At 34.1% G+C, this 25367-nt stretch overlaps 1 protein-coding gene, 1 long non-coding RNA gene and 2 pseudogenes across 2 annotated transcripts; 3 read left to right on the top strand and 1 right to left on the bottom strand.

Annotated features, from left to right (window-relative positions):
* Positions 1-4496: 4496 nt before the first annotated feature.
* On the top strand, positions 4497-6613 carry LOC112084388 (zinc finger BED domain-containing protein RICESLEEPER 2-like). The gene is made up of 3 exons (XM_024153513.1): positions 4497-4710; positions 4823-6435; positions 6602-6613. Exons 1-3 carry the CDS (start codon positions 4497-4499, stop codon positions 6611-6613), a joined length of 1839 nt encoding a protein of 612 aa, XP_024009281.1.
* A 14-nt stretch (positions 6614-6627) lies between these two features.
* LOC112084580 lies at positions 6628-6949 on the top strand. The gene is made up of 3 exons (XR_002898247.1): positions 6628-6700; positions 6778-6837; positions 6933-6949. It is a non-coding gene; the product is annotated as an uncharacterized LOC112084580 (long non-coding RNA).
* A 3873-nt stretch (positions 6950-10822) lies between these two features.
* LOC18013908 lies at positions 10823-11748 on the top strand (annotated as a pseudogene).
* A 7986-nt stretch (positions 11749-19734) lies between these two features.
* Positions 19735-20838, bottom strand: LOC112084387 (annotated as a pseudogene).
* Between the last annotated feature and the right edge of the window lie 4529 nt (positions 20839-25367).

The raw sequence follows: 25367 nt of genomic DNA, 5'->3' as shown, positions 1-25367 counted from the left end.
TGAGTAATTTCTCTCTTTCCGCCTAGGTGACAAGGGGTCACTGAACTCAAATTGCATGGATTTGCTAGTCACTAACTGCGAACAAAAATAATTGACAACGAATATGTGATGTGGTGTTGTGTGCGGGAACAAGTTTTACCTTAATAGAAATCAATAAAGCCGCAAGTGCACAGCTAATCGATTGTAGTACTTAGAAATCGAATCCACAGGGAAAAATAATAATTTTCTTCAAAAGCTTTTGAAAGAAATATGAAGTAAGGAAGTTTAGAACTGGTCGAAATTTAAAGAGGTTTTGGGTTGTCACTAAAATGTAAATTCTAAACTAAAGGAAAAAAGGAAAAGTATTTAAGAAAATCGGCTGGAAAAACTAAAGAAAATCTAATCTAAAACTCGAATGAAAATCGGCTGGAAATGAAAAATAACCTAATGACTAAAATTTTGAATGAAAATCTGTGTAAACTTATAAAGACGAGACGCTAGGTTTTCAGCAAAATTGTCTCTAGGGATAAACGTTTCAAAAATATTGCTAAAAAGTAATTAAAATATCTTAGCTCGAGTCACGAACGTATGACTACGTCACTCTCGTGATCATAACCAAGTATATCTCTCGCAACCTTGACCAGTATGTTTCTATTCTGGCCCCGGAAGGGAAAAGATGCAAGCTTGCTTAAGACTCGTCAACATTCACAGCTCATCTATAGGTAGGTTTCCACTCCTATGGAAGAATTGCTTTTCTCAAACTAGATCTGGCTACTAATGAAAACTTTTGCAACATTACGAACCTAAATCAGATTATAGTTCATGACACTACTCCCATGCATTAAAAATCAGTTTAGAAGAAAAAGTTCTAGGATTCAGTTTTAATAGCTAATGGAATCCTCATCGAACATATATGGTCCCCATCGAAAATTCCCTTAAACCTAACAATAGAACTACTCAGACATGATTAAAGAAAGCAAAAACATTGTATTGAAAAGTTGTACTGAAATCGATATGAAGAATAAACAAAAAGGGTTCAAGAAATAGATCTCTATCTCCCGAAACAACTACAAACGTAAAAGGGATTCAAAAACATAAAAGAGTATAAAAGCATAAAGAACATACGTTCTAGGGTTCCTAAAACATGTATTATAGTGCTCAAGTCATTTATGGGCGTCACTTAGGGTTTCTTCAAATGAAGGAATCGATTTGGGCTTGGAAATGGGCTTCTAGGCCGAATAGACCATTCTCCGCGGTCAGAAGAGACGTGACCGGTGTAAATTGGGTGCTGGCTGCGGTTAGCATTGCTTGCCGGCTGGTTGACAGGACATCTTGCTCTTCGCGTAACTTTTAATTGAACCGTTGGATTGTCTTGATATCAAATGTGCTGGAAAGCTGATTGTTCCATCTTTAAGGTCTCCAAATTTGAGCTGGATTGGACGGTGAAAATGTTTTTATTTGATGGTGAACTTCTGGTGGTTTGACTCTGAGCTGAAAATCTGGTCTTCTATCTATTTTACTAAGTTTTTTTTCTAAGTTTCGTGAAAAGAGTCTTGAAACTACAAATACTAGAAAATCATAATAAAAACACTTAAAAAAATAAAAAGCATTGAAAAAGTATCTAAAAACGATCCATAAAAGTGGTCAAAATACGATGTTATCAATATACGGTGTTATCAATATGATACTTTCTTTGGGTGAGATCCTAGGACACTCATTAGGCTCTCTTACAATATATAGGCTTTCATGGACCATGTGGTCTATTTCAAAGAAGGAACTTGACGGACTTCTTTCAGATGAATCCCTAGCAAATGTCTCGTTCCTCGTTCTTGGAAAAAAAATCGACTTGCCCTATGCTGCATCAAAAGAAGAGCTGCGTTATCATCCAGGCCTAACTAATTTCACCACCGGGAAAGGTAAAGTGAATCTAGCAGGAACCAATGTTTGTCCCCTTTAGGTGTTCATGTGCAGCATTGTAAGGAAGATGGGCTACAGCGAAGGATTCAAATGGCTCTCTCAATATATCGACTAAGATCAATGTAAGTCTTATCTACGGAATCGCTATGTCTGATCTGTGGTTACGATTCCAAGTTGTAAAAACGAAGTATGTAAATGTGTGTATAACTGTTTATATTTTGTATAGAACAAGACTTTTAAACTCACATTTGATGAAAGTGCCCAATTTTGGATGTGACTATGTAAACTGTGTGGGTCGAAGGCAATGTCTGTCTCTGAGTTTTTCTCGATAATTTTGAATCTGAATCTAGATATAGAAAAAGTTGGCGAGATTCATCGTGGTAAAGAAACTCAACAAATGATAATTACATTCTTTGGAATTTATATGTCTGATCATTTTTAATTTATATGTTGTATTTATGATCTTAGTAAAAAAATGTTGTATTTATGTTTGATAATTAAGACTTTTATTTAATAGATTGAATTTAAGTATTTTTATTTATATAATATTTTGTATATCAATTTTCATTAAATATTGAATTTCAGTTTAATATCACTTTTTTTTAGTTCTTTCAAAATCCGACAAAAATCGTTGGAAATTGTCCTTAAAAAATCCGTCAAAAATTAATACCTGTTGGAAATCAATCAGAAAATTTTGTGAAAAATTTGTAGAAAATTCTTCAAAAATCTCTGACAAAATATTGACGGATTGAGTCCGTTAGAAATTACTGACATATTTCCGACAGATATTAATTTTCGACGAGCTTTGAACCGAGAGTTTCAAATCCGTCTGAGCTGTTTCTGACGAATTTCTGACAGATTTGGTAGTCAGAAATTGATTGTTTTTATTTGTAGTGAGAGCACTTCCAATCGATGGAATCAAATGGCGGTGTTTTTGTTTTATGTTTGCTTTGTGACTAGTAGTTTATAGACCAGTTTCTTGTGTTGATTTGATGAGTCCTTCTATTATTGATTTGGTTTTATTTCAGACCAGTCTCTTCGTGAATTGTTTTGGTCAAATGAAAGATAAATTCTTCATTGCTAATTTGATGAAAGAAATTATAAATGAAGTAAGGCATCAAAACGTTGTGCAGCTGAAGAGTTTACTGAGAGTACGCATCCTCATATCTCGCCCTGGGCATAAAAACCGGAACCGATACCCAAACCGGAACCGACCCGAAATAACCGGTTTGGTTCGGTTTTGGATTTGAGATTAATATCTATTGGATCCTGGTTTGAAGATCCACGGATATCGGATCGGTTCCGGTTCTTACTCGATAACCGAATATCCGAACCGAATATCTGAAACATAATTTTGATGGGCTTTCTCGATTTTAATTAGGTTTTAATTTGTGGGAAATTTGTGGGCTTTACCAAATTGAAAAGAAATAAAGGGACTATGCTTTAATTGAATTCAAACCCAATATCCAAAATTGGAAAAAAAAAAGAAAACAACAAAAGCTACAAAAATTTCTAAACCCAAAAAGAGAAAGAAATCGAGACTACACAAAAACCTAATCTCTTTCATCTCTGAAACACGACCCGATCCGCTGATTCACCAAGCTGGAATCTGCAAATCCGAACAGCCGTCGCGTGTCGCCGGCTCCACCGTCTTTTGCATCCATAAACCAGCCAGAGGTAAGTATCTTCCTCTTCTCTTATTGTAATCCCCAAATCGAATTTAGGGTTTTAAAAAATGAAATCGGTTTGGGGTTTACGGTTTTCGTTTGAATCATGATGAAATGAGTTCATTTCATCATTTTTTTTTACGTTTCCACTATGAAATTGTCAACATATACTTGAAAATCGTTTGAATAATGATGAAATCGATTTTAGGATTTTTAAAAAAAATGAAATCGATTTGGGGATTCGGGTTTTTGGTTGCGAAAATATGTAATTGAGTTCATTTAATCATCTATTTCGACGTCTATACTACGAATTTCTCATCACTCTTCTCGAAATCGGATTTAGGGTTTTTTTTAAAAATGAAATCGATTTGGGGATTAGGGTTTTTGGTTGCGAAAATATCAAATTGAGTTCATGTAATCATCTATTTGGACGTTTATACTATGAATTTGTCATCACTCTCTTGGAAATCGGATTTAGGGGTTTTTTTAAAAAAAATGAAATCGATTTGGGGATTTAAGGTTTTCAGTGCAAAAATATGAAATTGATTTGGGGATTAGTCTTTTCTTTACCTTTATTTAACAAATAGAGTTCATTTGCCTTTGTTTTTTTTTGTGTTTGTGTTAAAATTTCTTCTTAAATGAAATAGTCATTAGCCTTTCTGCATTGTTATTTCGTGAATGTTCTGGTTAGCTTAGGTGAATGTTATCGTGAATCTTTGGCTTTGTGAATTGTTATTTCGTGAATGTTCAAGTAGAATCTGGTTAGCTTAGGTGAATGTAATCGTGAATGGTAGTTATGTTTTATTAGTTTCATTAGGTGAATGTCGGATATGTGAAGTTGCATATGAGTTATGATTTGCTTGTGTTGGTAGTGTAATATTGTTAAGTAAGAATAAAGAAACCTTATTCTTCGAATCACATAAAACACTGCAGATGGATTCAAATCCAGAAGACTCGAACATGAATGAAGATCCTGATATTGATATGGATGATGAGTTAGAGGTGACAGAGGATGAAGCTGAGACTCCTACGCCTACTTCTGCAAGTAAAGGGAAAGGGAAAAAGAAGGTTACTGCTAAGGGAAAAAAAAGAACAAGATCATTTGTTTGGGACCACTACACAAGAACGAAGGCGAACTATGACAAGTGTAATTGTCATTACTGTGGGAAGTCAATGGCATGGTGCATCATCATCCGGCACCTCCAATCTGGAGGAAGCATCTTTTTCTTCTGTAAGCAGCATCATGCGGTGGGCTGCAGCAAAGAATTCGAATCAAGAGCAACTAGATCCTGATGGTATGAAGCTTTGTAGAGTATCTGATGCTGTGGTGAGAGAGGCTACGAATGAGATGATAGTGATAGGTGAGTTGCCTCTTTCGTTCGTGGAATGCTTGGCTTGGAGGCATTTTTGCAACATAGTGAAATTGTGCAAGCCTGTATCTCGGAGAACATCTACAAGGGACATCTACGAGATGCTTGTGAGGAAGAAGACACTGATGAAGAAGGTGCTTGGCGATCGCAAGCAGAGATTGTCCCTGACCACTGATATATGGACAGCTCCCACCACCAACTCTAGCTACATGGTAATCACTGCCCACTTCATTGACCGAGATTGGCAGTTGAAGCATTTGATCATCGGATTCAAGCATGTTTGTGATCACAAAGGAAAAAAAATTTATGCTGCTCTTATAGATTGTTTAGCTGATTGGGAGATCAAGAAAGTCTTTTGCATCACAGTTGACAATGCAACAGCCAACTCCTCTGCCATTGGAAGATTTAAGCAACAATTTACTCAAGTTGGAGCAGATTCTCTGGTTCTCGGTGGTGAGTACTTACACGTACGGTGTAGTACTCACATTATCAATCTCATAGTGAGAGATGGACTGCACGATCTGGACAAGCATGTCTGTGCCATTCGGAATGGTGTGGGCTTTGTGAGGTCTTCAACACCAAGGCAGATGTCTTTTGAGCTGCGGGTTGACACTGCAAAGATGACAAGGGGGAGTCTGTCTCTCGATTGCAAGACCAGGTGGAACTCGACATATCTAATGTTGAGTAGGGCTATGGACTTCAGGCTTGCATTTGAGAAGATGGTTGCTGAGGACAAGCTGTATAATGACTACTTTAAAGAGAGAGTGGATGGGACGAAGAGGATTGGACCTCCTGTTCAAGAAGATTGGGACGAGATAGACAGGTTTCTAAACTTCCTCATCATCTTCTACAATGCTACGTTAGTGCTTTCTGCTACTAATTCACCTCGTGCACATAAGTGTTATAATGAGATATTGACCATAGAAAGAAACTTAGTCTTATTGACCCTTGATCCTGATACTGAGTTGAAGGAGAAAGCCGATGATATGATGTCTAAGTTAGGGAAGTATTGGAATCCATTTGGGTTTGAAACAGAAATGAATAGGATGTTGATAGTGGCTAGTGTGTTCGACCCAAGGAACAAAATGAAGTTTGCTAAGCTTTGTTTTGAGAAGCTATATGGACCAGATAGTATGGTTGCTAATGAAATGTATGATTCGGTCATGGAAATTCTGAAGATGTTGTTTGAAGAGTATAATGGTAAGATTGGTAGTTCCTTGAACAGAACCTCAAATGCATCAACTTCTGCTACTTCTGATCCGACACAAGCAAGTGGATCATCATCTCAGCCTCGGTCTCAAGAGTTAGGTAGAAGCAGAAACCGCAGAATGGAATTAGCTGGTCGAACACGTTATGAGAGAATGGATCTGGTTTACATGGAGCTGGTGCAAGAAACCGGATTTCAAGAAGTTTCTACTGAGCTTGAGTTGTATCTGTCCGAGAATGTGGAAAATCCACACATTTTCGAAGGAACAGAGTATGATGTTCTATCATGGTGGAAAGTTAATAGCCTAAAATTTCCAGTTCTATCACAAGTGGCTAAAGATGTCCTAGCAATGCAAATTTCATCAGTTGCATCTGAGTCTGCTTTCAGCACTAGTGGTCACATATTGGATCCTTCGAGAAGTTGCTTGACACACTACGCTTTAGAAGTGTTGATGTGTACAGAGCAATGGCTGAAGAGGGAGATTCGTATGGATAGCAAAGGGACTATAACCATTGAACAGCTCCTTGATGATGTTGAAGACCAGGATGATCTTCAGAAAGGTAAACTGTCTACTCGATTTTTTTTGTTTTATTGTTGACTTCTTTAAGTACTTATTGTCATTGGAATGTTCATACAGAGTTTGGAGAATTAAATATTGAAGACTAAGGAGTCAATGATGAACAATGACATAAATCTGGTAAGAAGTCCACGTTTAGATCAGATAGTATGATGTTTTTCTTTTTCACTTGTCATTCCACTATCTGATCGTTTCATGTTTTTCTTTTTTTGCAGGGTTTAGGAGTCGCAGGTCATCTTTCAGGAGTTGCATCTCTCGCTTCTACTCTTCTATGTCTGTTTCCATTTCTCATTGAGTCTGAATTTAGACAATGTTATTGATTCAGCACTTCTACTCTTCAGAACTTGTTTTTAGTTTGGTTATTGATTCGGCACTTGTTGTTGTATGAACTTGGTTTAGGATGATGCATAACTTGTTTTTAGTTTATGTATGAACTTCTCTTTTAAGTTTGGAACTTCTCTTTGACGGTTTTTTTTGTGATTTCGGATACAATTTTGCTGATTTCGGGTAGTTTACCCGGTTTAGGAACCAAAAATTTAGAGAACCGAAATTTTCGGGTAATTTACGGTTCTAAACTTTAATATCCGAACCGATCCGAAACCGACAGGTACCGAACCGGAATCGAACCGAAATTATTTCGGTACCTATTTGGTTCCAAACCTTGAGAACCAAAATACCCGAAACATTTCGGATCCGACCCGGAACCGAACCGGATATCCGAAAGCGCAGAGCAACTCATATCTATTGGACACTATGTGTTGTTCATACTCTTAATCTCTCTTTAAAAAACGTTTACGCAGCAAAGAATGTGGAAACAAATGCAAAACAAAATATGAGGAGTGCAACTGGATAACAGTAATTCATGGGGATGTTCTTGCAATCTAATCAAACATTTCACCATGAACCATAACATGAGACTAGCAATCTTCAGTAAGTTCTCTCCTCTTAAGTTACTTTTGGTTATTGATACTCAATTTACTTCCATCGTTGTGAATAGTGATGCTTAAGAAGATGAAATTTATCAAAAGGGCCCTTAAAGCCATGGTCAAAAGTGATGAGTGGTCTATTCATTAGAGACGATGACATAGGTAAACCAAACTTAATGAAAGAGAATATTGTGAATGATGATTGGTGGGAAGATGTGTCTTATATTATTAATTTCATAAGGCCTATATGGCTATATATGAGATGATTAGATTTTGTGATACTGACAAGCCGTACCTTCACTTGATATATATAATACTGGATTCGTGATTGAGAAGGTGAATCTTAAGATTTACTAGGAAATAAAAACATTGTGCCTGAATGGTTTATGGGATCTTAGTGTCTCGCTGGGCACAGTTTAAACCCAAAAAATATAATCTTACATTGTCTAGCTCACTGTTTAAACCCAAAAAATATAATCTTACATTGTCTAGCTCACTGTTTAAACCCAAAAAATATAATCTTAAACGATATGTTTTATTTTATTTTGTTAATTTCTTTGCCACGTGACATAAGTATATAATATGTTTTTGTATGTGGCAGATTTTATAGTGAAGCATGGCTAAATGAAGATTTCACAAGAATTGGCCCACATAATTGTCTTCTTGAAGAAATTATATTGAAGATTTATAAAACATATATCATGAGAATGAAACTGAATATGATGAAAAAAACTTATACAAGTTTATTGAAAGAAGTGATATAATAATTGAAAAATCATTTAAAGTTACCCCACCAATATGTTACCAGAAAAAATATGGTCTTTACCTTTTCAAGATAAAATTGGCAAATAATATATTTAATTCATTGATCTTTTGTGATTTTAAATTAGTTTTAAATTCATTTCGTATACATCTAATTTTTTTGTTTCAAAATTAAAGTTATCATGAATCTAAAAGCAAGAGTTGTGTTTATTAAATTAGTTTTTAATTTCATAGACTAAGAGGTTGTTATTCGTTTATGTGTTTTAATTGATTTAGAAATTCATATAAGATTTAGAAATGATCCTTATTTTTGTATTTTTAACATAAAAATCCATATTAATCTACTAAAATTTTCTCGGAAATCATACTAAATCATAAGAATCGAAAACTTATAAACTTAAGAAATCGTAAACATTACAATATTTAGCGATATTCTAGCATAAAATTTTGTTTTTATTTATTTATTTTGAAACGACATTCTATAGCTTTTTAAATAGATTTTTTTTTTTTAACATTTTTGTTATATTTTTTTTTTCTAAATTTTGAAAACATAAAAAATGGTTAACACTAAAAGATATAGAAGATTCATTTTTTTAATTTTTTTTCGAAAAACGTTTTTGTTTAATTTTTGTAAATTTCGGTTTTATAAATTTTTTAAAACGGTTTGGTTGACCATAGAATTAAGTATTAAACCACAATAATTTAGACCTGTTTGTTTTAAGTTTTTTTACACATCATCAGTTAAAAACTAATTAAAAAATAACACATAATTGTTTAATAGGGCTAAACAGTCTTTTTGCAGCCAAAACTTATTCTGGAGCTGACACGTAAGCGAAAGGTTGTGAAACTCGCTGTGAGCGCAACACGTAAGTAAATCACTACACAAATAAGTATATAGATAGATAGAAAACATAAAAATGATATATATATTTTTTTTGATATCCAGAGGTAAATCCCAGGTCCTTCAGACCCATACTAATCCCCCTTAGGTCCAACATCCTTTTCATGTAAGCTCAGTAGCAGCTCATATGGTTGGATGACCAAAAGTTAATAATATGACAATTCCACATCTAGAAAGACTCCGATCTTTGGCGTAGACCTACAGAGTCGAATCTTCTACTAGAAGGGAGCCATCCCACTACCACCTAGTTAAAAAAATGATATTTGACTGTTCAAAACTCTGGTCTTTTTTTATATTTCTATATACAACAAATTCAAAACATTAAAGCCTCTTTAGACTATATACAATGGTTTTCTTTTTCAATACCTTCTTTTTTCTCTTTTAACACTACACATCATCTTCTCTCTCTTCCACCTAATCATCCAACACACGATTCAACTTTTATACTTACAATGATTTTGTTTAATAAAAAATTCAACACTCTAACCCATTACTTTTATTTTATATTTTTATATCTTTTATAATAAAAGTTAATAATAATTTTAATAAAATTAAATTAAATACTTAAAATTTTTTTAAAAAATCTGAAAAACATTTCTTTTTATTTTACATTTTAATTTTAAAAAATAATAATAAAAAATAAAAATAGAAATAAATAAGAGTTTTTGGAGACTAAATATATTTAAAAAATATGGTTTTTTTCTGTATCCAAATGAAATGAAACAAGTTTCTATTTATAGATCTTGAAAAATGATGAATTTTGATATAAAAAAATTTAAATCAAATATATATTTTTTTAAAAAAATAATTGATATTGAATGATTGGAGGGAATGGAAAAATATCAAGAATCTCAGCAACCAATAATAATTGAACATGTGTCATAAGAATACTCCACAATTTTTTCCACGCTTGTTGAATCTTTTCAACAGTTTTGAATCCACATCATCTTTCTTTTTTATTCAACACATCATTGTGAAGAGTCATCAGTTGAATAAATTATTCAACAGTTGAATAAACAACCATTGTAACTAGTCTCAGTCGGTAAACCCTAACCCTTGTGCAATCTTTACCACGTCAATTGAGGTCATTAAATAATTAAAGAAAATAAACCCAAATATAAAATCGGAGAAAAAGATTTGCAGTGTGCCCGGTGAAGCGAAACTCTAGACCAGTGTGTATATATATACAGATATACACGCTTAGATCTCCCTTTCCAAAATCCTCTTAATCTCCTCAAAGAAGGAAAAATGTAATACCTTTCTCTGTATAAATATATGTTAGCCTAGCATGAGCAACATCCTCAGATATCTCACCGACTCATCTCTTTCTATATTTCTTCTCATTATCTCTTCTGTTGTCGATCCTTGCCTCCTTGCCCTTTTCTATTGCCGTCTTTAAGACATCAACCTTGTTGAAAAAACCTTCAAAACCAGCGGGTTTTTTTTTTTTTTTTTACTTCCTATCTCCTTCGTTGATCGTTTCAATCAATCGTCGTGTTTCTCGATAGCTGTTTTAATGGGTTTTGAAGAACAAGAACAGAAACCGAGCCCAAAACAGAGCAAGCAGATGGTGTTCAAGTTTTGTTGGTGGTGTACTTCGCACCCCCGGTTTAACTCGGTATTAATCGAGACCGGTCCGAAGAGACCTCGGTTTACGAAGATTGGAATCGAGGTTAAATCGGCTGGGCCAACGTATGACTTTCTAGAAGGCCCATTAAAGTCCAATTTACGAAATTGGCCGACTTTCCCGAATTTCACGGAGGATTTCCAGAAATATCGGGGAAGAAAATGTTAAATCCCATATCGAGAAGGAAAAAGAAAGTTCTTCTCAAACCACCTTAGAATTCGTATAAATAGGGAAGAACTTCACTCATTCGAGGCATCCGCAAATCAACAGCAGAGAGAGACCTTTGAAAGACTTTGAGATCGCCAACTTTATTTCGAGTTCTCCCTTTGTTAACGAGGTCGTCGAAACTACGACGACCTTAACTCAAGTTGTATTTTTCTGAACTATCTTCTAATAAAACGAGACTTTTGATTCAAATATTATTGTTTTACCCCTTAGTGTGATATTACATATCAACAAGTTTCACTTTCACGTTCCACATCTCCACAATACTTCATCATCATAACCATCATCATCATCATGTTCCACAAGGCTGTGTTGCGGTCATGGTGGGACACGAAGGAGATGAAGAAGGTCTACACAGATTCGTGGTTCCATTGATGTTCTTGAGCCATCCTCTGTTCTTGGGACTCTTGAAAGACTCGGAAGAAGAGTACGGATTCAAACACTCCGGTCCGATTACTATTCCTTGCCATGTCGATGAGTTTAAGCATGTTCAGGAGATCATCGACGAGGAGACTTATCACCGTCACAGTCACGGTAAAGGACACATCAACCATAACAACCACCACCACAACTATCTGCGATGTTTCTGAAGATCAGTGATAGGATTTGTTGGTTTAGTTTGACATGTAATTGGTATTGGTTTGAGTGGTTTGGTTTGTACTGGTTTGGTTTGACTAGTTCTCTTTTGAGATTGGTTTAGTTTAATTTTTGGTTTTAGTTAGTGATGATGATGGAAAAACAAAGAGCAATGTATGTGAATGATTTTTTTTTTTCTCTTATCATTAACGAATGTTAAAGTGATGAATAAGGAATTTCAATTTGCGAATTGGAACAACGTATTTATTGAAATCTTTTAAGGATTGTGATTACAGTTAAAACTCTATAAATTAATATTCGATAAATTAATAAACACTATAAATTAATAATTTTTCATAATTTTAAGTTGGGGCAGTTCAAAATATAACACAATTCAATAAAATAATAAGATAAAAACTTTAATAAAACTTCTATGTAAATATATATCGTCATATTAATATTATAAATTAATAATTACCATAAACAAAATTTAATATAAACATATACGTGAGATAATCTGCTAAAATATGAGTATAGTGATGATTTTTAAGTGAGATTTGGTTTTAAATTCCAAAAATATTATATACTTTGAAAACTAATCTTTATTTTAAAAACTTTGAAAACTAACATTTTTAGCATTTAAAATTATCAAAAAATCCTAGAAAAATCAAACATAGCAATTATTTTAAGATAAAATCAACCTTGTAAACAATTATCAAAAACTAATCAAAAACATTCATAACTCTTCTCATTCTACCTTTCGTCTTCTTCCTCCTCTCTTCTTCTACTTACCTTCCTTTCTCTTCTGAATTCTTCTATCTCACTCTTTTTTTTTTTAATTGATATCTTACTCTCTTTATTCATATCTCTTCTCTTCCCACCTTTAGCTTCTTCTTCATAGATCCATCATTAGTATTTTATCAAAATGCTTCTTATGGAGCTCTGATTTTGTTGCAGAGATTATTATCCTCTGCAACGCATCCTTCTTCAATTTAGGTTAAATGTCCTTAAGCCTCTCCCTCATTATGAGTCTCTCATGGTATGCATTCACCAGCCTTCTACTGATTTCCGATTGACATTTTGGTGAATTCAAATTCAAATAAAAATTCAGATACTACTAAGAACTAAAATCCATACCATTTAATCACCAAACCGAATGTTGTTTTACAAAAACAATTCAAACAAAATAAACAGATTTGAGACCAAAGTTTAAGACCTATCCTAAAAAAATCCATCAAAACCCTAAAAATCTCAAACTAAAATAATTAAAACGTTTAAAGTCTTCCACAGGCTTACATAAAGATTCAATGCAAGACACTAAATACATTTCAATGCATATTCTCAAAAATCATGGTATAAGTGTCTTTTTATTTAATTAAAAAGTTAGTTTTCAAAGTTTTTAAAACATGAGTTAGTTTTCAAAATATATAAAAATTTTGGAATATTAAATCAAATTTCTTCTGCTTGTTAATCATTTTATATTAATTTTCTTTTTGGAACTCATCTTAAATTTTAGAAAGAACGTTTTAAAAATTATACAATCTTTTTTAAAATTAATAAAAAAGAATTTTTTTATTTGAAATCTATAAATTAATAACTCTATTAAATTAATAAAATATCAGAGTTCCCAACATTATTAATTTATAGAGTTTTTACTGTAATTTTGTTTCTTATTAAATTGATTTAAACAAGTGATTTGTACTAATATGGAATAATGAAACGTTTGTTCATGCACCTCTTCCATGTTGGCAATTCTTCTCTCAACCGTATATCGAATTTCGAAAATCATAAATATATGCTTCTTAGGAAGAAAAAAAAAATTTGGTTCTGAATGGTAATCTTAATAGTTCCACCAAACTAACATGATATGATGAGATCGATTTGTCTTCTTCTCGCTTCTATATTTCTCTCCACTCGCACTTTCAACTCTCCTAGTTTCAATGGATTTCTGCCTCTAACATGTTGTACCTTCTCTTTCCAAAACATATATCGATCTTAAAGTTTGGATTCTAGTTCTCAAAAGCTAAACTTTTTGGAGTAACGCAAGATTATTCCAAAAATAGTTTTATACATAAAAAATTATAAATTATTTTTAAGTCTTGTTATAAAGATCATAGTGTGATTAAATGACTCTGCTCTGACATGTTATATCACCCTCTGTAACTATTCTAATATTATGTGACCTAGCTAACTCTATTTCTTCACTTTTAATTTGCAAATGATTAGTCAGGAGAGGTTTCAGCTTGCATGTTAAAAATCTCCTGGTCCGGATCCAGCGAGTTTACTGGCGAGTTTCTTAGAATCAGTTGAGATATCATTGGTCCTGATCTTACAACAGCTGTTCAATAATTCTTTGCCTCTAGCCAGATTCTTAAGCAGTAGAATGCCATGGCTATCACCAGAGCCGTACCCAGAGTTTCGGAACCCATAAACAATATTTAAAAAAAAGTCTCAATTAATCTATCATTATTCCAAATTCATATAGAATCAATTTAGTTCATATAAAAAAAATAATAACCACTATTGTTTCAAATTCAAAAAAACTTATTTAGTTCGGATAAAAAAAATAATAACCATTATTATTCCAAATTCATATAAAACTTATTTATTATGAAATTTAGTTCATATAAAAAAATGATAATCATTATTGTTTCAAATTCATATAAAACTAATTTATTATGAAATTTAGTTCATATAAAAAAAAAATAGTAACCCTAAGACTTAAGTCGCGGATAATCTTGGTGATTTCAGACCTATTTCGTGTTGTAATGCAGTGTATAAAATCATCTCTAAAATCCTGGCTTGTCAGCTTCAGAGTTTCCTTCCAAGTTTAATCAGCCCTTCGCAGTCTGCTTTTGCTAAAGGGAGACACCTGGTGGAAAATGTGTTTCTTGCCATGGAGCTTTTTCAAGGTTTTGAAAGGAAAAATGTGTCCCCAAGGAGTCTATTAAAGGTCGATATCAGGAAAGCTTTTGACTCAGTTACCTGGGAGTTTGTGTTTCAGATTTTTGAGGCGGTGAACTTCTTGAGAGTGTTCATCAACTGGATCCAGCAATGTATGACCACAAATTCCTTCTCTATAAGTGTTAACAGTGAACTCTGTGGTTACTTCAAGGACAAAAGAGAATTGCGGCAAGGAGATCATCTCCTCTGCTTTTTGTTATGGCTATAGAGACCTTTTCTAGCCTCTTATCTACCAAATTTGAGGAATGACTCATTGGTTATCATCCTCTTGCTAGATACTCCAAATATCCTATTTATCGTTTGCAGATGATGTATTTTATATTTTTGACGGTTCTGTGTCTTCACTTCAGAGTATTGTCAAAACAACTACAAATCTGCTAAACTAAATCAAGTTGTAGGAGATATTGGTATGCTCGTCTGTATATCAATTAGTGTAATTTTAGTCATAGCTTAATATGAACGGATTAAAAGGATATTAACATCTTTTTAGTGAGGGACAGGATAATAATTAATCATCTCCAAAATCAATGAGAGAGCTAGAAAGCTAAAAATCACTTCGCTTTTAATATGTATGATGATATTTTGCTTTTTCGCCAAAAACGTAAAATTTATTTTTCTATCAAAATGTATACTTTACTGTCTTGCCACAAATGAAAACTTTGTTTTTCTATCAAAAACATATATTTTTTTTTAAATTCAAATTTTGTTTTCCTACCTAAAATGTAAAATCCATTTTCCCGCCAAAAAATAAAAACAAATATTTTTTAGATAAAAAATTAGTTTGAAATGGTACGTTAAGAGTTAAAATTAAGACTAAAAGTATGACTAGATTAAAGCAGTCCTAGCTATGATAAAAATTGACAACATAAGGAAGAAAAAATCTTTTCGATTCGATAAAAGATGGATCGGAAAGCCTGGTTTTAAAGAGACAGTCATTTTTGGGTGGGGCTCATTTGATGAAATCTCACATCGAGATTTTCATCATAATTAAGGTTGCACAATGCCAGAAAAACATCTCTGTTTGGAAGAAATTCTCTCCGACTAACTCGGAAAAAATAATCAAAGAATTAAAAAACCAATTGGACTTAGCCCAAGATGATGATAATACAACACTAGAAGAGATTGAAGACATCAGGAGGAAACTCTGTGCTGCCCTTAGAGAAGAAGAAATGTTCTGGCAACAGAAGAGTCGGGAGAAATGGCACAAAGACGGTGATAAAAAATAAAAATTCTTCCATACCCTCACTAAACAAAGGAGAGCCAATACCGCATCGTCTCCCTTAAAGATAGTAACGGACATTTGGTGGACAATGCAAGAGGAATAGAAAAGGTGGCCTCTACGTATTTTTAAGACCTCTTCTCATCGTCTATCCCTTCAGACCCAGAAAATTCCCTCCGGTTTATTACCGAGAAAGTCTCAGATAATACAAACCAATTACTTTTGAAGGACCCATCGGAGAAAGAAATTAAAGAGGCTCTTTTCGATATTAGCCCAGATAAAGATCCTGGTCCTGATGGTATGACAAGCAAATTTTACCAAAAATTCTGGCTTTTTATTCGCCAAGATATTGTTAAACTGGTTAAAAACTTTTTCAGTTCCAGAACTTTTGATCCTAAACTTAACTAGACCAATATTTGTCTATTCTCAAAAATAAACAAACCTAGAGCAATGGGGGAATTTCGGCCAATAAACGACTCAAAAAGACACTGCCAAACATCATTTCAGAAACACAACCGGCCTTCATGGCTAGACGGTTTATTACAGATAATATTCTGTTAGCACAAGAAAATTTCCACGCACTCCGAACCAACACAAATTGTTGAGAGAACTTTATGGCTATCAAGACAGATATGAGCAAAGCATATGACCGAGTTGAATATGGTTTCATTGAAGCTCTCCTAATCAAGTTAGGATATTCATCGATATGGGTCAGTTTACTGATGTTTTTCACCTCATCAGTTTCATACCAGGTCCTTATTAATGGAGAACCTAAAGGTAATGCCAAACCGTCGAGGGGCTTGAGGCAAAGGGATCCTTTCTCCCATTTCCTCTATATTCTGTGCACAGAAGACCTTATTTCGCTCCTCAAGGGAGCAGAGGAAGAGGAGCGAATCTCTGGGCTGAAAATAGCTCAAGCAAGTCCCCCAGTCTCCCACCTTCTCTTTGCTGATGATAGCTTGTTTTTCTGTAAAGCGGATATCCAACAAGGAGCGGAGATTTTTCGAATCATAAACACTTATAGAATGGCGTCGGGACAACAACTGAATCTGGGGAAATCTTGCATCATGTTTGGGGATAGAGTAGACCCGGATCTCGAACGAAGTATTAAAAATAATATAAGTATTTCTACAGAAGGCGGTATGGGCATGTACTTGGGCTTACCTGAGCAAATCTGTGGATCAAAGAAGAAAGTCTTTTCTTTTGTTCATGAACGCCTAAGTAATCGTGTTAATAATTGGTTTTCAAGACTTTTTTCCAAGGGTGGAAAAGAGATTCAGATTAAATCTATGGCTCAAGCTGTCCCCACTTACGCCTAAAGGGGTTACAGACAAACTTCGGAGCGCCATTGCCAATTTTTGGTGGAGTTCAAAACAAACTAGCAGCGGAATTCACTGGATTGCCTGAGACAAGATTTGTATTCCACAGGAAATGGGAGGCCTTGGATTTAGAGATCTAAATAGTTTTAGCCTCGCCCCGTTAGGAAGCAACTATGGAGACTCATTCAGTACCCTTCATCTCTTCTGGCTTGGGTGCTAAGAGGAAGATATTTTCGACAATCGGATCCGTTAGAGGATCGAAATGTCTACTCACCATCCTATGGATGGAGGAGTATGTTGGTCGCAAAACCGTATCTCCAAATGGGACTAAGGAAGACAATAGGGTCGAGACTAAATACGAAGGCATGGAGTGAGTCTTGGATCCCCAACGCTAGGGCCTGTCCACCAAGAGCAACCCCCCAGATCGGATTTCAGGACCCAAGAGTGTTAGTTTACTCTTTTATCCGTCAAGATACGAAGCAATGGGATGTGCCTCTTATGAGAGAATTTTTCCAACTTGAGGATGTCTTTCTTATCTTTGGGTTGAGACCTAGTAGGAACCGTACCTTTGATAGATTTGCATGGAACCATACTAAATCAGGAATATACACGATTAAATCCGGGTATGACCTGATTAGGAAAACAAAACTTGAACAGAATTTGGATGTCATAAGAGAACCGAGTATCACAGCTACGCTTGGAAGGTACGGACGCCTAGAAAAATGAAGCATTTTATGTGGCAAGCTTTATCAGGATGTATTGCTACTTGCCAAAACCTAACCTACAAGCATATGGAAACGGATAAGAGTTGTCCCCGCTGTGGGAATCTTGAAGAACCTATTAACCATCTTTTGTTTTGTTTTTATGTCCCCGGTTTTAAAAGTCTGGGCGGTTTTGGATTTTTTGTTCCTTCCGGGTCTCTTCCGAGTACCTCTATTTTCTAAAATATGAGCTTTCTTTTTTGGAAAACAAAAGAATTATGCATGAAAGATCTTCAAAATGATATTTATCCTTGGATCATGTGATGTAATAGTTGGGTTGTAGAAAAAAAAAAACTAGATCAAAGCAGAGAAATTTTAATAATTTTCGTATTAAAAGCATTTTGATGGAAATTAAAACGAGATATAAATGAATAATCCAAATGAACAACCATTAATAGAAACGAAAACCATACAGATGGCAGATGGGTTTCACTTGTTAAGCTTATTCCTGTTTATGCTTTGTTGATAAGTAATGTGGATTATTTCTGGAGGGATTTTAATGTTGAATTCGGTTGATACGTGATGTGGATTTTTGCTGCAACTTCCAATACTTTTTGGTGCACAGGTCCCGCAAGTAACAGAGGGAATTCCCATCTAGTAAGCCCTATTACCTATTCGAATAGCTGTTCTTGTTATGTACACAACACTTTTGCCTCTCCCTATTCCCATCTAGTAAGCCTTATTACCTTTTGCCTGAGATCTCAAATTATGTACTACTTTATAACGCCAATTTTGAACCACAAAAAACTCTCTCCATTTTTTTTGAAGGAAGGGAATATGACGGCTCAAGAATAAGAATAGATGTTAAGACATTGAAGCAACAATGTAATCTCTACATCAGCTAGTAAGTATATATTAGGGGTGAATGACTATAGAGACTAGAGAGATATAGAAAAGGTTTGTGTTCATAATCAGAGCATAAACATAAATTGATCGTAACGAGAAGCCGAGCGTAATATTAATACTTTTACTACACGAGTTCAAAATCCTAACCAATAAAAATATTGCTAAATATTATTTCTCATTAAGTACTTTAAAATCATTCTTCTAATGGAAAAAGGAAATTACAACATATATATATATATATATATAAACAACGTTTAACATGTACTTACGACTGGTATGATTCGTGTTAATTATTTAAACAACCGACATTATTTTAATATAATTTTGGGGGTGATTTGATTTATGTTTGTCCTTTTTGACCTTTTCGTTGTCTAAAGAGAGATCTGAAACTGATCAAGTGCATGCATATATATAATCGATGTGTTCTTTTTAGATTTTGGGCAGTGGTGTACAGAATAACTGATTGTGTGTGTAGTTATTGATTTCTCCATCATGAATCATGTGTGGTCCGGTGATGTTTTGATCTGGATAACTTTGATATTATTCGGCGGCGGCAACTAGTTCACCCAACTAAGGTATCTTAGTTTGATCGGGACTAAATTAGCTTCTAATCTCTTATTCTCGTTTGTTTATCTGGGCTGGACTTACATCGTTATTGCTTCACTAGGTTCTTTAGCGAGTGTACCTCTGCTCCATGAACTGTCCATGAATTGCACTAGCTAAAGATGCAAGTATAAGTTCGAAAAAAATCACAATTGTATGAAGCTGTAAAAAATTGTGACTAATTCATTCATTCATTTATTTTTCCCATCAATTACAACATTAGCACCACATAAAGAACATATTACATGCTTTTAATTATATAGGGATGATCGATATAATTATATAATTTTAGTCGTCATTAGAGAAGACTGTAAGCGCTTCGAGATCACATCCCATATTATAGTTTTGTTGGGCTGTCACATTTCTAATATTCAAACTTCTTCTAATGTTCTAGTCCACGGCTAAGCAAAAAGCATTTGTTGTATACTCTATGAGCATACTCTTCACATCTAACTAAGCAAAAAGCATTTGAGAAATGAGATGTTACAACTGGGAATCCGGAGTCGACCAAGTCTCGCACAAAATCCCCAAGATAGCATTCCTGTTTAACCTTCCTAGTTCTAGTAGGCAGATGATATTTCTCAAACCTTCCGTTGAAAACATCTTCAATATGTTCCATCTTCGATCTCTAACGACATTGTATCTCACAAAGTGTTTGCACTGGTATCTCCTATGACTAAGACGTTGTGAAGGTATGAAGGATCCATAGCCGCCTCAACAGTAGGAGAATTTGGAACCAAACCGGTGAACCAACGAAAACTTTCCATATCCTAGTCCAAGGACACCGGTTGCTTGTTGTGGTTCACCGTAGTTATTGTGCCCACAACCAAAAATCACGTCAGGTAAAGGGGCTGACGTAGAATCATCATCCACAGTATGAAATGTTAATGTTTCTTTAGCTAGTGTACCACTGCTCCCTGAACTGTCCATGAATTGCACAGAGTATCCACTACAAGATCTGGTTTTGGCATCGATAGTTAATCTAGGTATGGAGTCTTTGGAGGTTTTGCATGATTCGTTGTGGTAAGTATAAGATTAGGAAGAGTAGAAAATGGGAGGGTATTGTGGATAACAGTCGAAGCATGGATGACATTGTAGCCACAGAAGATCACTGCTTGTGTCCATATGGACGAGCTATATGACTGGTGGGCTGCCAATTGATACATTGACCAATAAAGCTACTGGTTTGTTAAGAGAGAAGGGTGCGGTGATATCTCCACTTGCTTTAGCTCCCAAACGATGAGGGATATGTTGATGTTTCAGGAATCGTTTTTTTGGGGGTGTATGAGGTTGAGAACAAAGGGTGGTGATGCTAACAAGGATCAAAGGTGATATGGCGAAACAGAGGATGATGATAAAGGTGTGGAGAAAATATACAAGGTGAATCACCATTTTTTTTTTGCGAACATTTCTTTTTTGTTTGTAACTATGTGAAACACACTTCACAGTTCACATACACATTGCATATATATATATATATATATACATGTAAGAACACTTAAGGAATATGCCAAAAAAAAAAATCTTGTTAGTCTTAGGTGCAAAAGCATCTTTACATTTTTCTTAGTTTAGTGGAGGCGTAAAGAGTAACTGATGATGTTATAGATGATGTGTACTCTTTATTTATTGGAGGTATAAAGAGTAAACAATGTACATTTTCTTAGTTTGTGGAGGCTTAAAGAGTAATGAATGAGATGAAATGCTTGTTTAGTTTACCAAAATTTCCTCTGTGATATTCACAATCATATGATCAATGATTATTATCTAAAATCTAGGTTGGTAAAATCAATGACATGCAAGAAAGGAGAAGTTGAGTCAATTCGACTTATATTTAAAGGACGGAAGAAACAGCTTTACTATCCCTTTTTTATTATCAAAACATTGATTACTTTTCAAAGTTAGGTTGGTAAAATCAATGAATCATGCAAGAACGGAGAAGTTCACACAAAGAGTCGATGTCATTGTTTTTTTTTACTCATATTAAAATGATAGAAAAAACAGCATGTTTATACAATTTTTTTTTATTATCAAATTCTCTCAGGTGCCCAAGCGATGCACCTCACATCCTCGACTTATGCTAATGACATTATATACAAAATTAATCAAAACCCGAGTAGAAAAAAAGTCCTCAGTATCTAGCTAATTATAAAAATTTTCTAACCAGTAACTGCAATAGTTTTCGCCTGGATTAGTTGGTTAATCTAATTAGTTGGTCGATGCCCCCTTCATGGTTTGTTGTTTAAAACATTCTCATGTTTTTAAATCTATTATAGTATGTTTATAGAGTGAAGTCTTTCTATAAATCTATTATAAGTACTTAGGAAATTAAGCTCAGATTTTGCAGGGAAGCAGCCCAAGATTATCCCAACAAACAGATACAAAATATACATTGGCTAATAAGTAGAGTTTTAAAGCATTGGTAAGATAGTGCCTTCAGCTCCAGGACACCACTGAGTTTTCATAAGTAGGGTGTTAAGCATACTCTTTCTTGAAAGAACTCTAGTTGTTTTGAGTTTTCCTTCGTTTCAGTGACAATACATACTCTTAATCACCATCAAATTCAAGTTCCAGTTAGGAAGGGGAGAAAGACATGCTGAGCAAGGTTTACCTCGTCAATATTTTGAAACAATAAAATAAGATTTAAACTTTTGGATAAAATTAAAAAGACTTTAATTCTAGAATATATATATATATGAAAGGCTTTCACTCAACTTTTTCCTTCACTAGGTAAGGGTCTCTACTACGTTCCTTGCTTCACTTCGGTAAATTTATTAACACCATATTTGAAACCCTTGTATAGGTATGCAATTTGAGAAAGCACAACAATTGAAATAGGGAATGAGTGGCATGAGAAGTCCCGGTAAGAGAGGGAAGCGTTGCTAAATATATATATGTATATAGTCTATCATGCATGTTTTTTACGTGCCAGAGATTTACTATTGATTAGTCATCTTTCAAGACATATATTCTTATTAGAACATTTTCAGCTAAAATTGAGATTTTCTTTTGTATCAATTGTATGTCTGACAGTTAATTTATAAAATTTTGTAAATGAATTTTTCTTCGAACTTCAGATTCAAAATCATTTATACGAAGATCAATAATTTCCAATGATAATTCATTTCGAAAAATCTCGTTCATTAAATGTTTCATACCAAAGCATGGAGATTAAATTTTACCATTGCTGATCTTGTGATATTCTGGATTTATTTTATAAATTATCCACAAAAGCTATATTCATTACTGTGAATATAATCTTCATGATTTTGACTACTTTTGATATAGGATATTCAATTTTCTTCTTCGAGATTGTGATACTTCAAATTCACTCATCTCGAAATAAATCCGACTTTAGGACCAACAACATATTCAATTAGCTCATTTTTGGGCCTTGTATTACACATCAAATTCTTTAGTGGACGTTTAATACCCTTTATGATGATGTCTTTCCTTGCCCATTCATCTTGAACTGATTTTAACTTACTTGAATATAATTTGAGACTGATTAAAAAAATCAAACCATTATATCTAATGAATTCATTTGACCAAAATGGTGATTCATCTCTTATGATAGTTTCATTTTTATTTTATTTTCGCTAAGTCATGCTATATATGAAAAATTTATGGTTTTTTTACATAAATTTTCAATAATATTTGATACCATTATTATACAGGGATAGCTTAAGCCAGTTATGTTATATATATTAGTAAACTTTGGGTTTATTATTTTCAACAATCTTGTCCTCTTTTTGCATGTCTCTATCATGTACTTTTCTAGAACGTTTCTCTTTGCTGGAGCATTTTATTCTTTTGGAGTTTTCCACTATCTTTAAATTTTTCTCTTTAAGAGTGTTTAGTTCTTCAAAAACTTCTAACTTTTCATGAGTTTCTAGCTCTTTTGGAGCTTCTAACTCTGCCGAAAATTTAATTTTTCTGTCGTTTCCAGCTCTTCCGGAGCTTCTATCTCTGTCGGAACTTTTAATTTTTATCTAGTTTCCAGCTCTTCTAGAGCTTCTAGCCTTCCGAATTTCTAACTCTTCCAAAGTTTTTAATTCATGTAATTTCCACGGTTCTTAATTCCTCGGGAGCTTTTAACTCTTGAAACTTTCAGAGCTTTTTAACTCTCCTGGAGCTTTTTAGCTCTTACAAAACTTTCAAAACTTTTTAGCTGTTCTTGACCTTTTAGTTTTCAGAACTTTTTAGCTCTTTCAGAAGTTTAAAGAAATGTTTCAATTTCTTTAACCATATTGCAATCAATAAAATAAATTAGATAAATAAATAACTAAACAAAAATTTAATAACTATATGTAAATCAGTTAGTATATATATATTAATCGTCTTCTGGACGAAAGTTATTAAGCAATTTTTCAGGAATGTTTTCATGTATATCTTCTGGATATACTTTTTATCTAGTTCTTCTAAAACTTTTTCATATATGTCTCCTGGACATTTGTTTTCATTCAGTTCTTCAAGAAATTTTCTTCAATATTTTCTAGACATTGTTTTCAAATAGTTCTTCTGCAACCTTTCATAAATGTCTTTGGAACATTTATTATATGGAGATGATTTGAGGAGACATCTACCATATGATCATAGGTCAACCATTTATTTAATTTAAGGAGACATAATCTACCATATGATCATGATCGTGAAGACATTGCCTACAATAACGATTGATTTGGAGAAGGTAACTCCTATCATCCTAACTACATGCTCCATTAAAATCATCAGTTGATCGAGCAAGCTCTTCAGAATTGACGTCTGCATTCACATTCATTTTCCTTGAATGTATCTGCAACACCCATCACCAAAATAATGCAAAAACAAAACAATAACCAAGATAAGCTATTCGCAGAATACATATGATTTACACCTCTCACATTCAAGACATGGGTATTTGCGTGAAGCTACATGCCACATGCCAAAGGTAATGAGTGCATTCTAGTCAACGGGATTTTTGACTCTTGATAATCAGAGACTCTCAAATGTTTGATTCAATATGTTGCAGTAATGATCCAGCAACCTCGTGTGCCTTCTCTGGGTTGAAGCCTGCCAGTGATGTCTACTATAGTTCATTGCTAGAAAGCACTTTCTTGTGACTTAAACCACCTGAAACCATTTGAGAGAGACGTTTCAACAAAGCCATGAAGTGGAATTGTATAACTCGAGATTTTTTCTTCAATATATGAATCGAAATCAAGGCTCGGTTTTTAGTTTGTATAACTTTCCTATTTATTATTTTTATGCCAGGGTGTCGTGAGATACAAAACCTAGGCAGTGAATTCTTTGTTAAACTGATGTTGTAGACGCCGTTGTCGTCAAAGGAAGATCTCTGTGTTGTTTGAGTCGATAAATGATAGTTGCATTTCTGTTCGTTTAATTGATTGATTAACTCCAGTCCTTCCTCCATATACTACACCTAAGCTTATAATGTCATGTCCATTAAAAACATTTGTTCATATAAGCTTTAAGCTTAGTTGGAGGATGACAGGCAGGACCATGAGTCATCTGGTTATTCTTTTAGAGGAGGATGAAAACAGTTGGTACTTTGAGAAAATCAGGAATCAGGGTCGTCTCAATTGCAAGGTTTAAGACGATTATTAAGTTAGAGAATCAGGTCTCTTTTGCGAATTAGTATGGGGATAAGAAAAATGTAGCCCTGATAGTATGGAAGGCTTTTCCCTGCAGAAGTCACAGAAGAGGTAAGGATTTTGGTTTCCGTCTATTATCCCACACAGGCAGAAGAAGTTATGTCTGGTCAAGGCACATCTTAATCTTCTGGACAAGGTTCCAGTGTAACAATAACACTACAAAATGTCTTCTGTTGAATCATCAGACGTATCATCAAGCTCTTCAGACACTAATGAATCCAAAATTTATTTGCATAGCTTCTTTGCAACATATTCCCTTTGTGGCAAGAG

Source organism: Eutrema salsugineum, unplaced genomic scaffold (assembly GCF_000478725.1).
Source record: "Eutrema salsugineum unplaced genomic scaffold, Eutsalg1_0 scaffold_4, whole genome shotgun sequence".
Classification (NCBI taxonomy): domain Eukaryota; kingdom Viridiplantae; phylum Streptophyta; class Magnoliopsida; order Brassicales; family Brassicaceae; genus Eutrema; species Eutrema salsugineum.
This window is presented reverse-complemented; position numbering and strand designations above follow the sequence as displayed.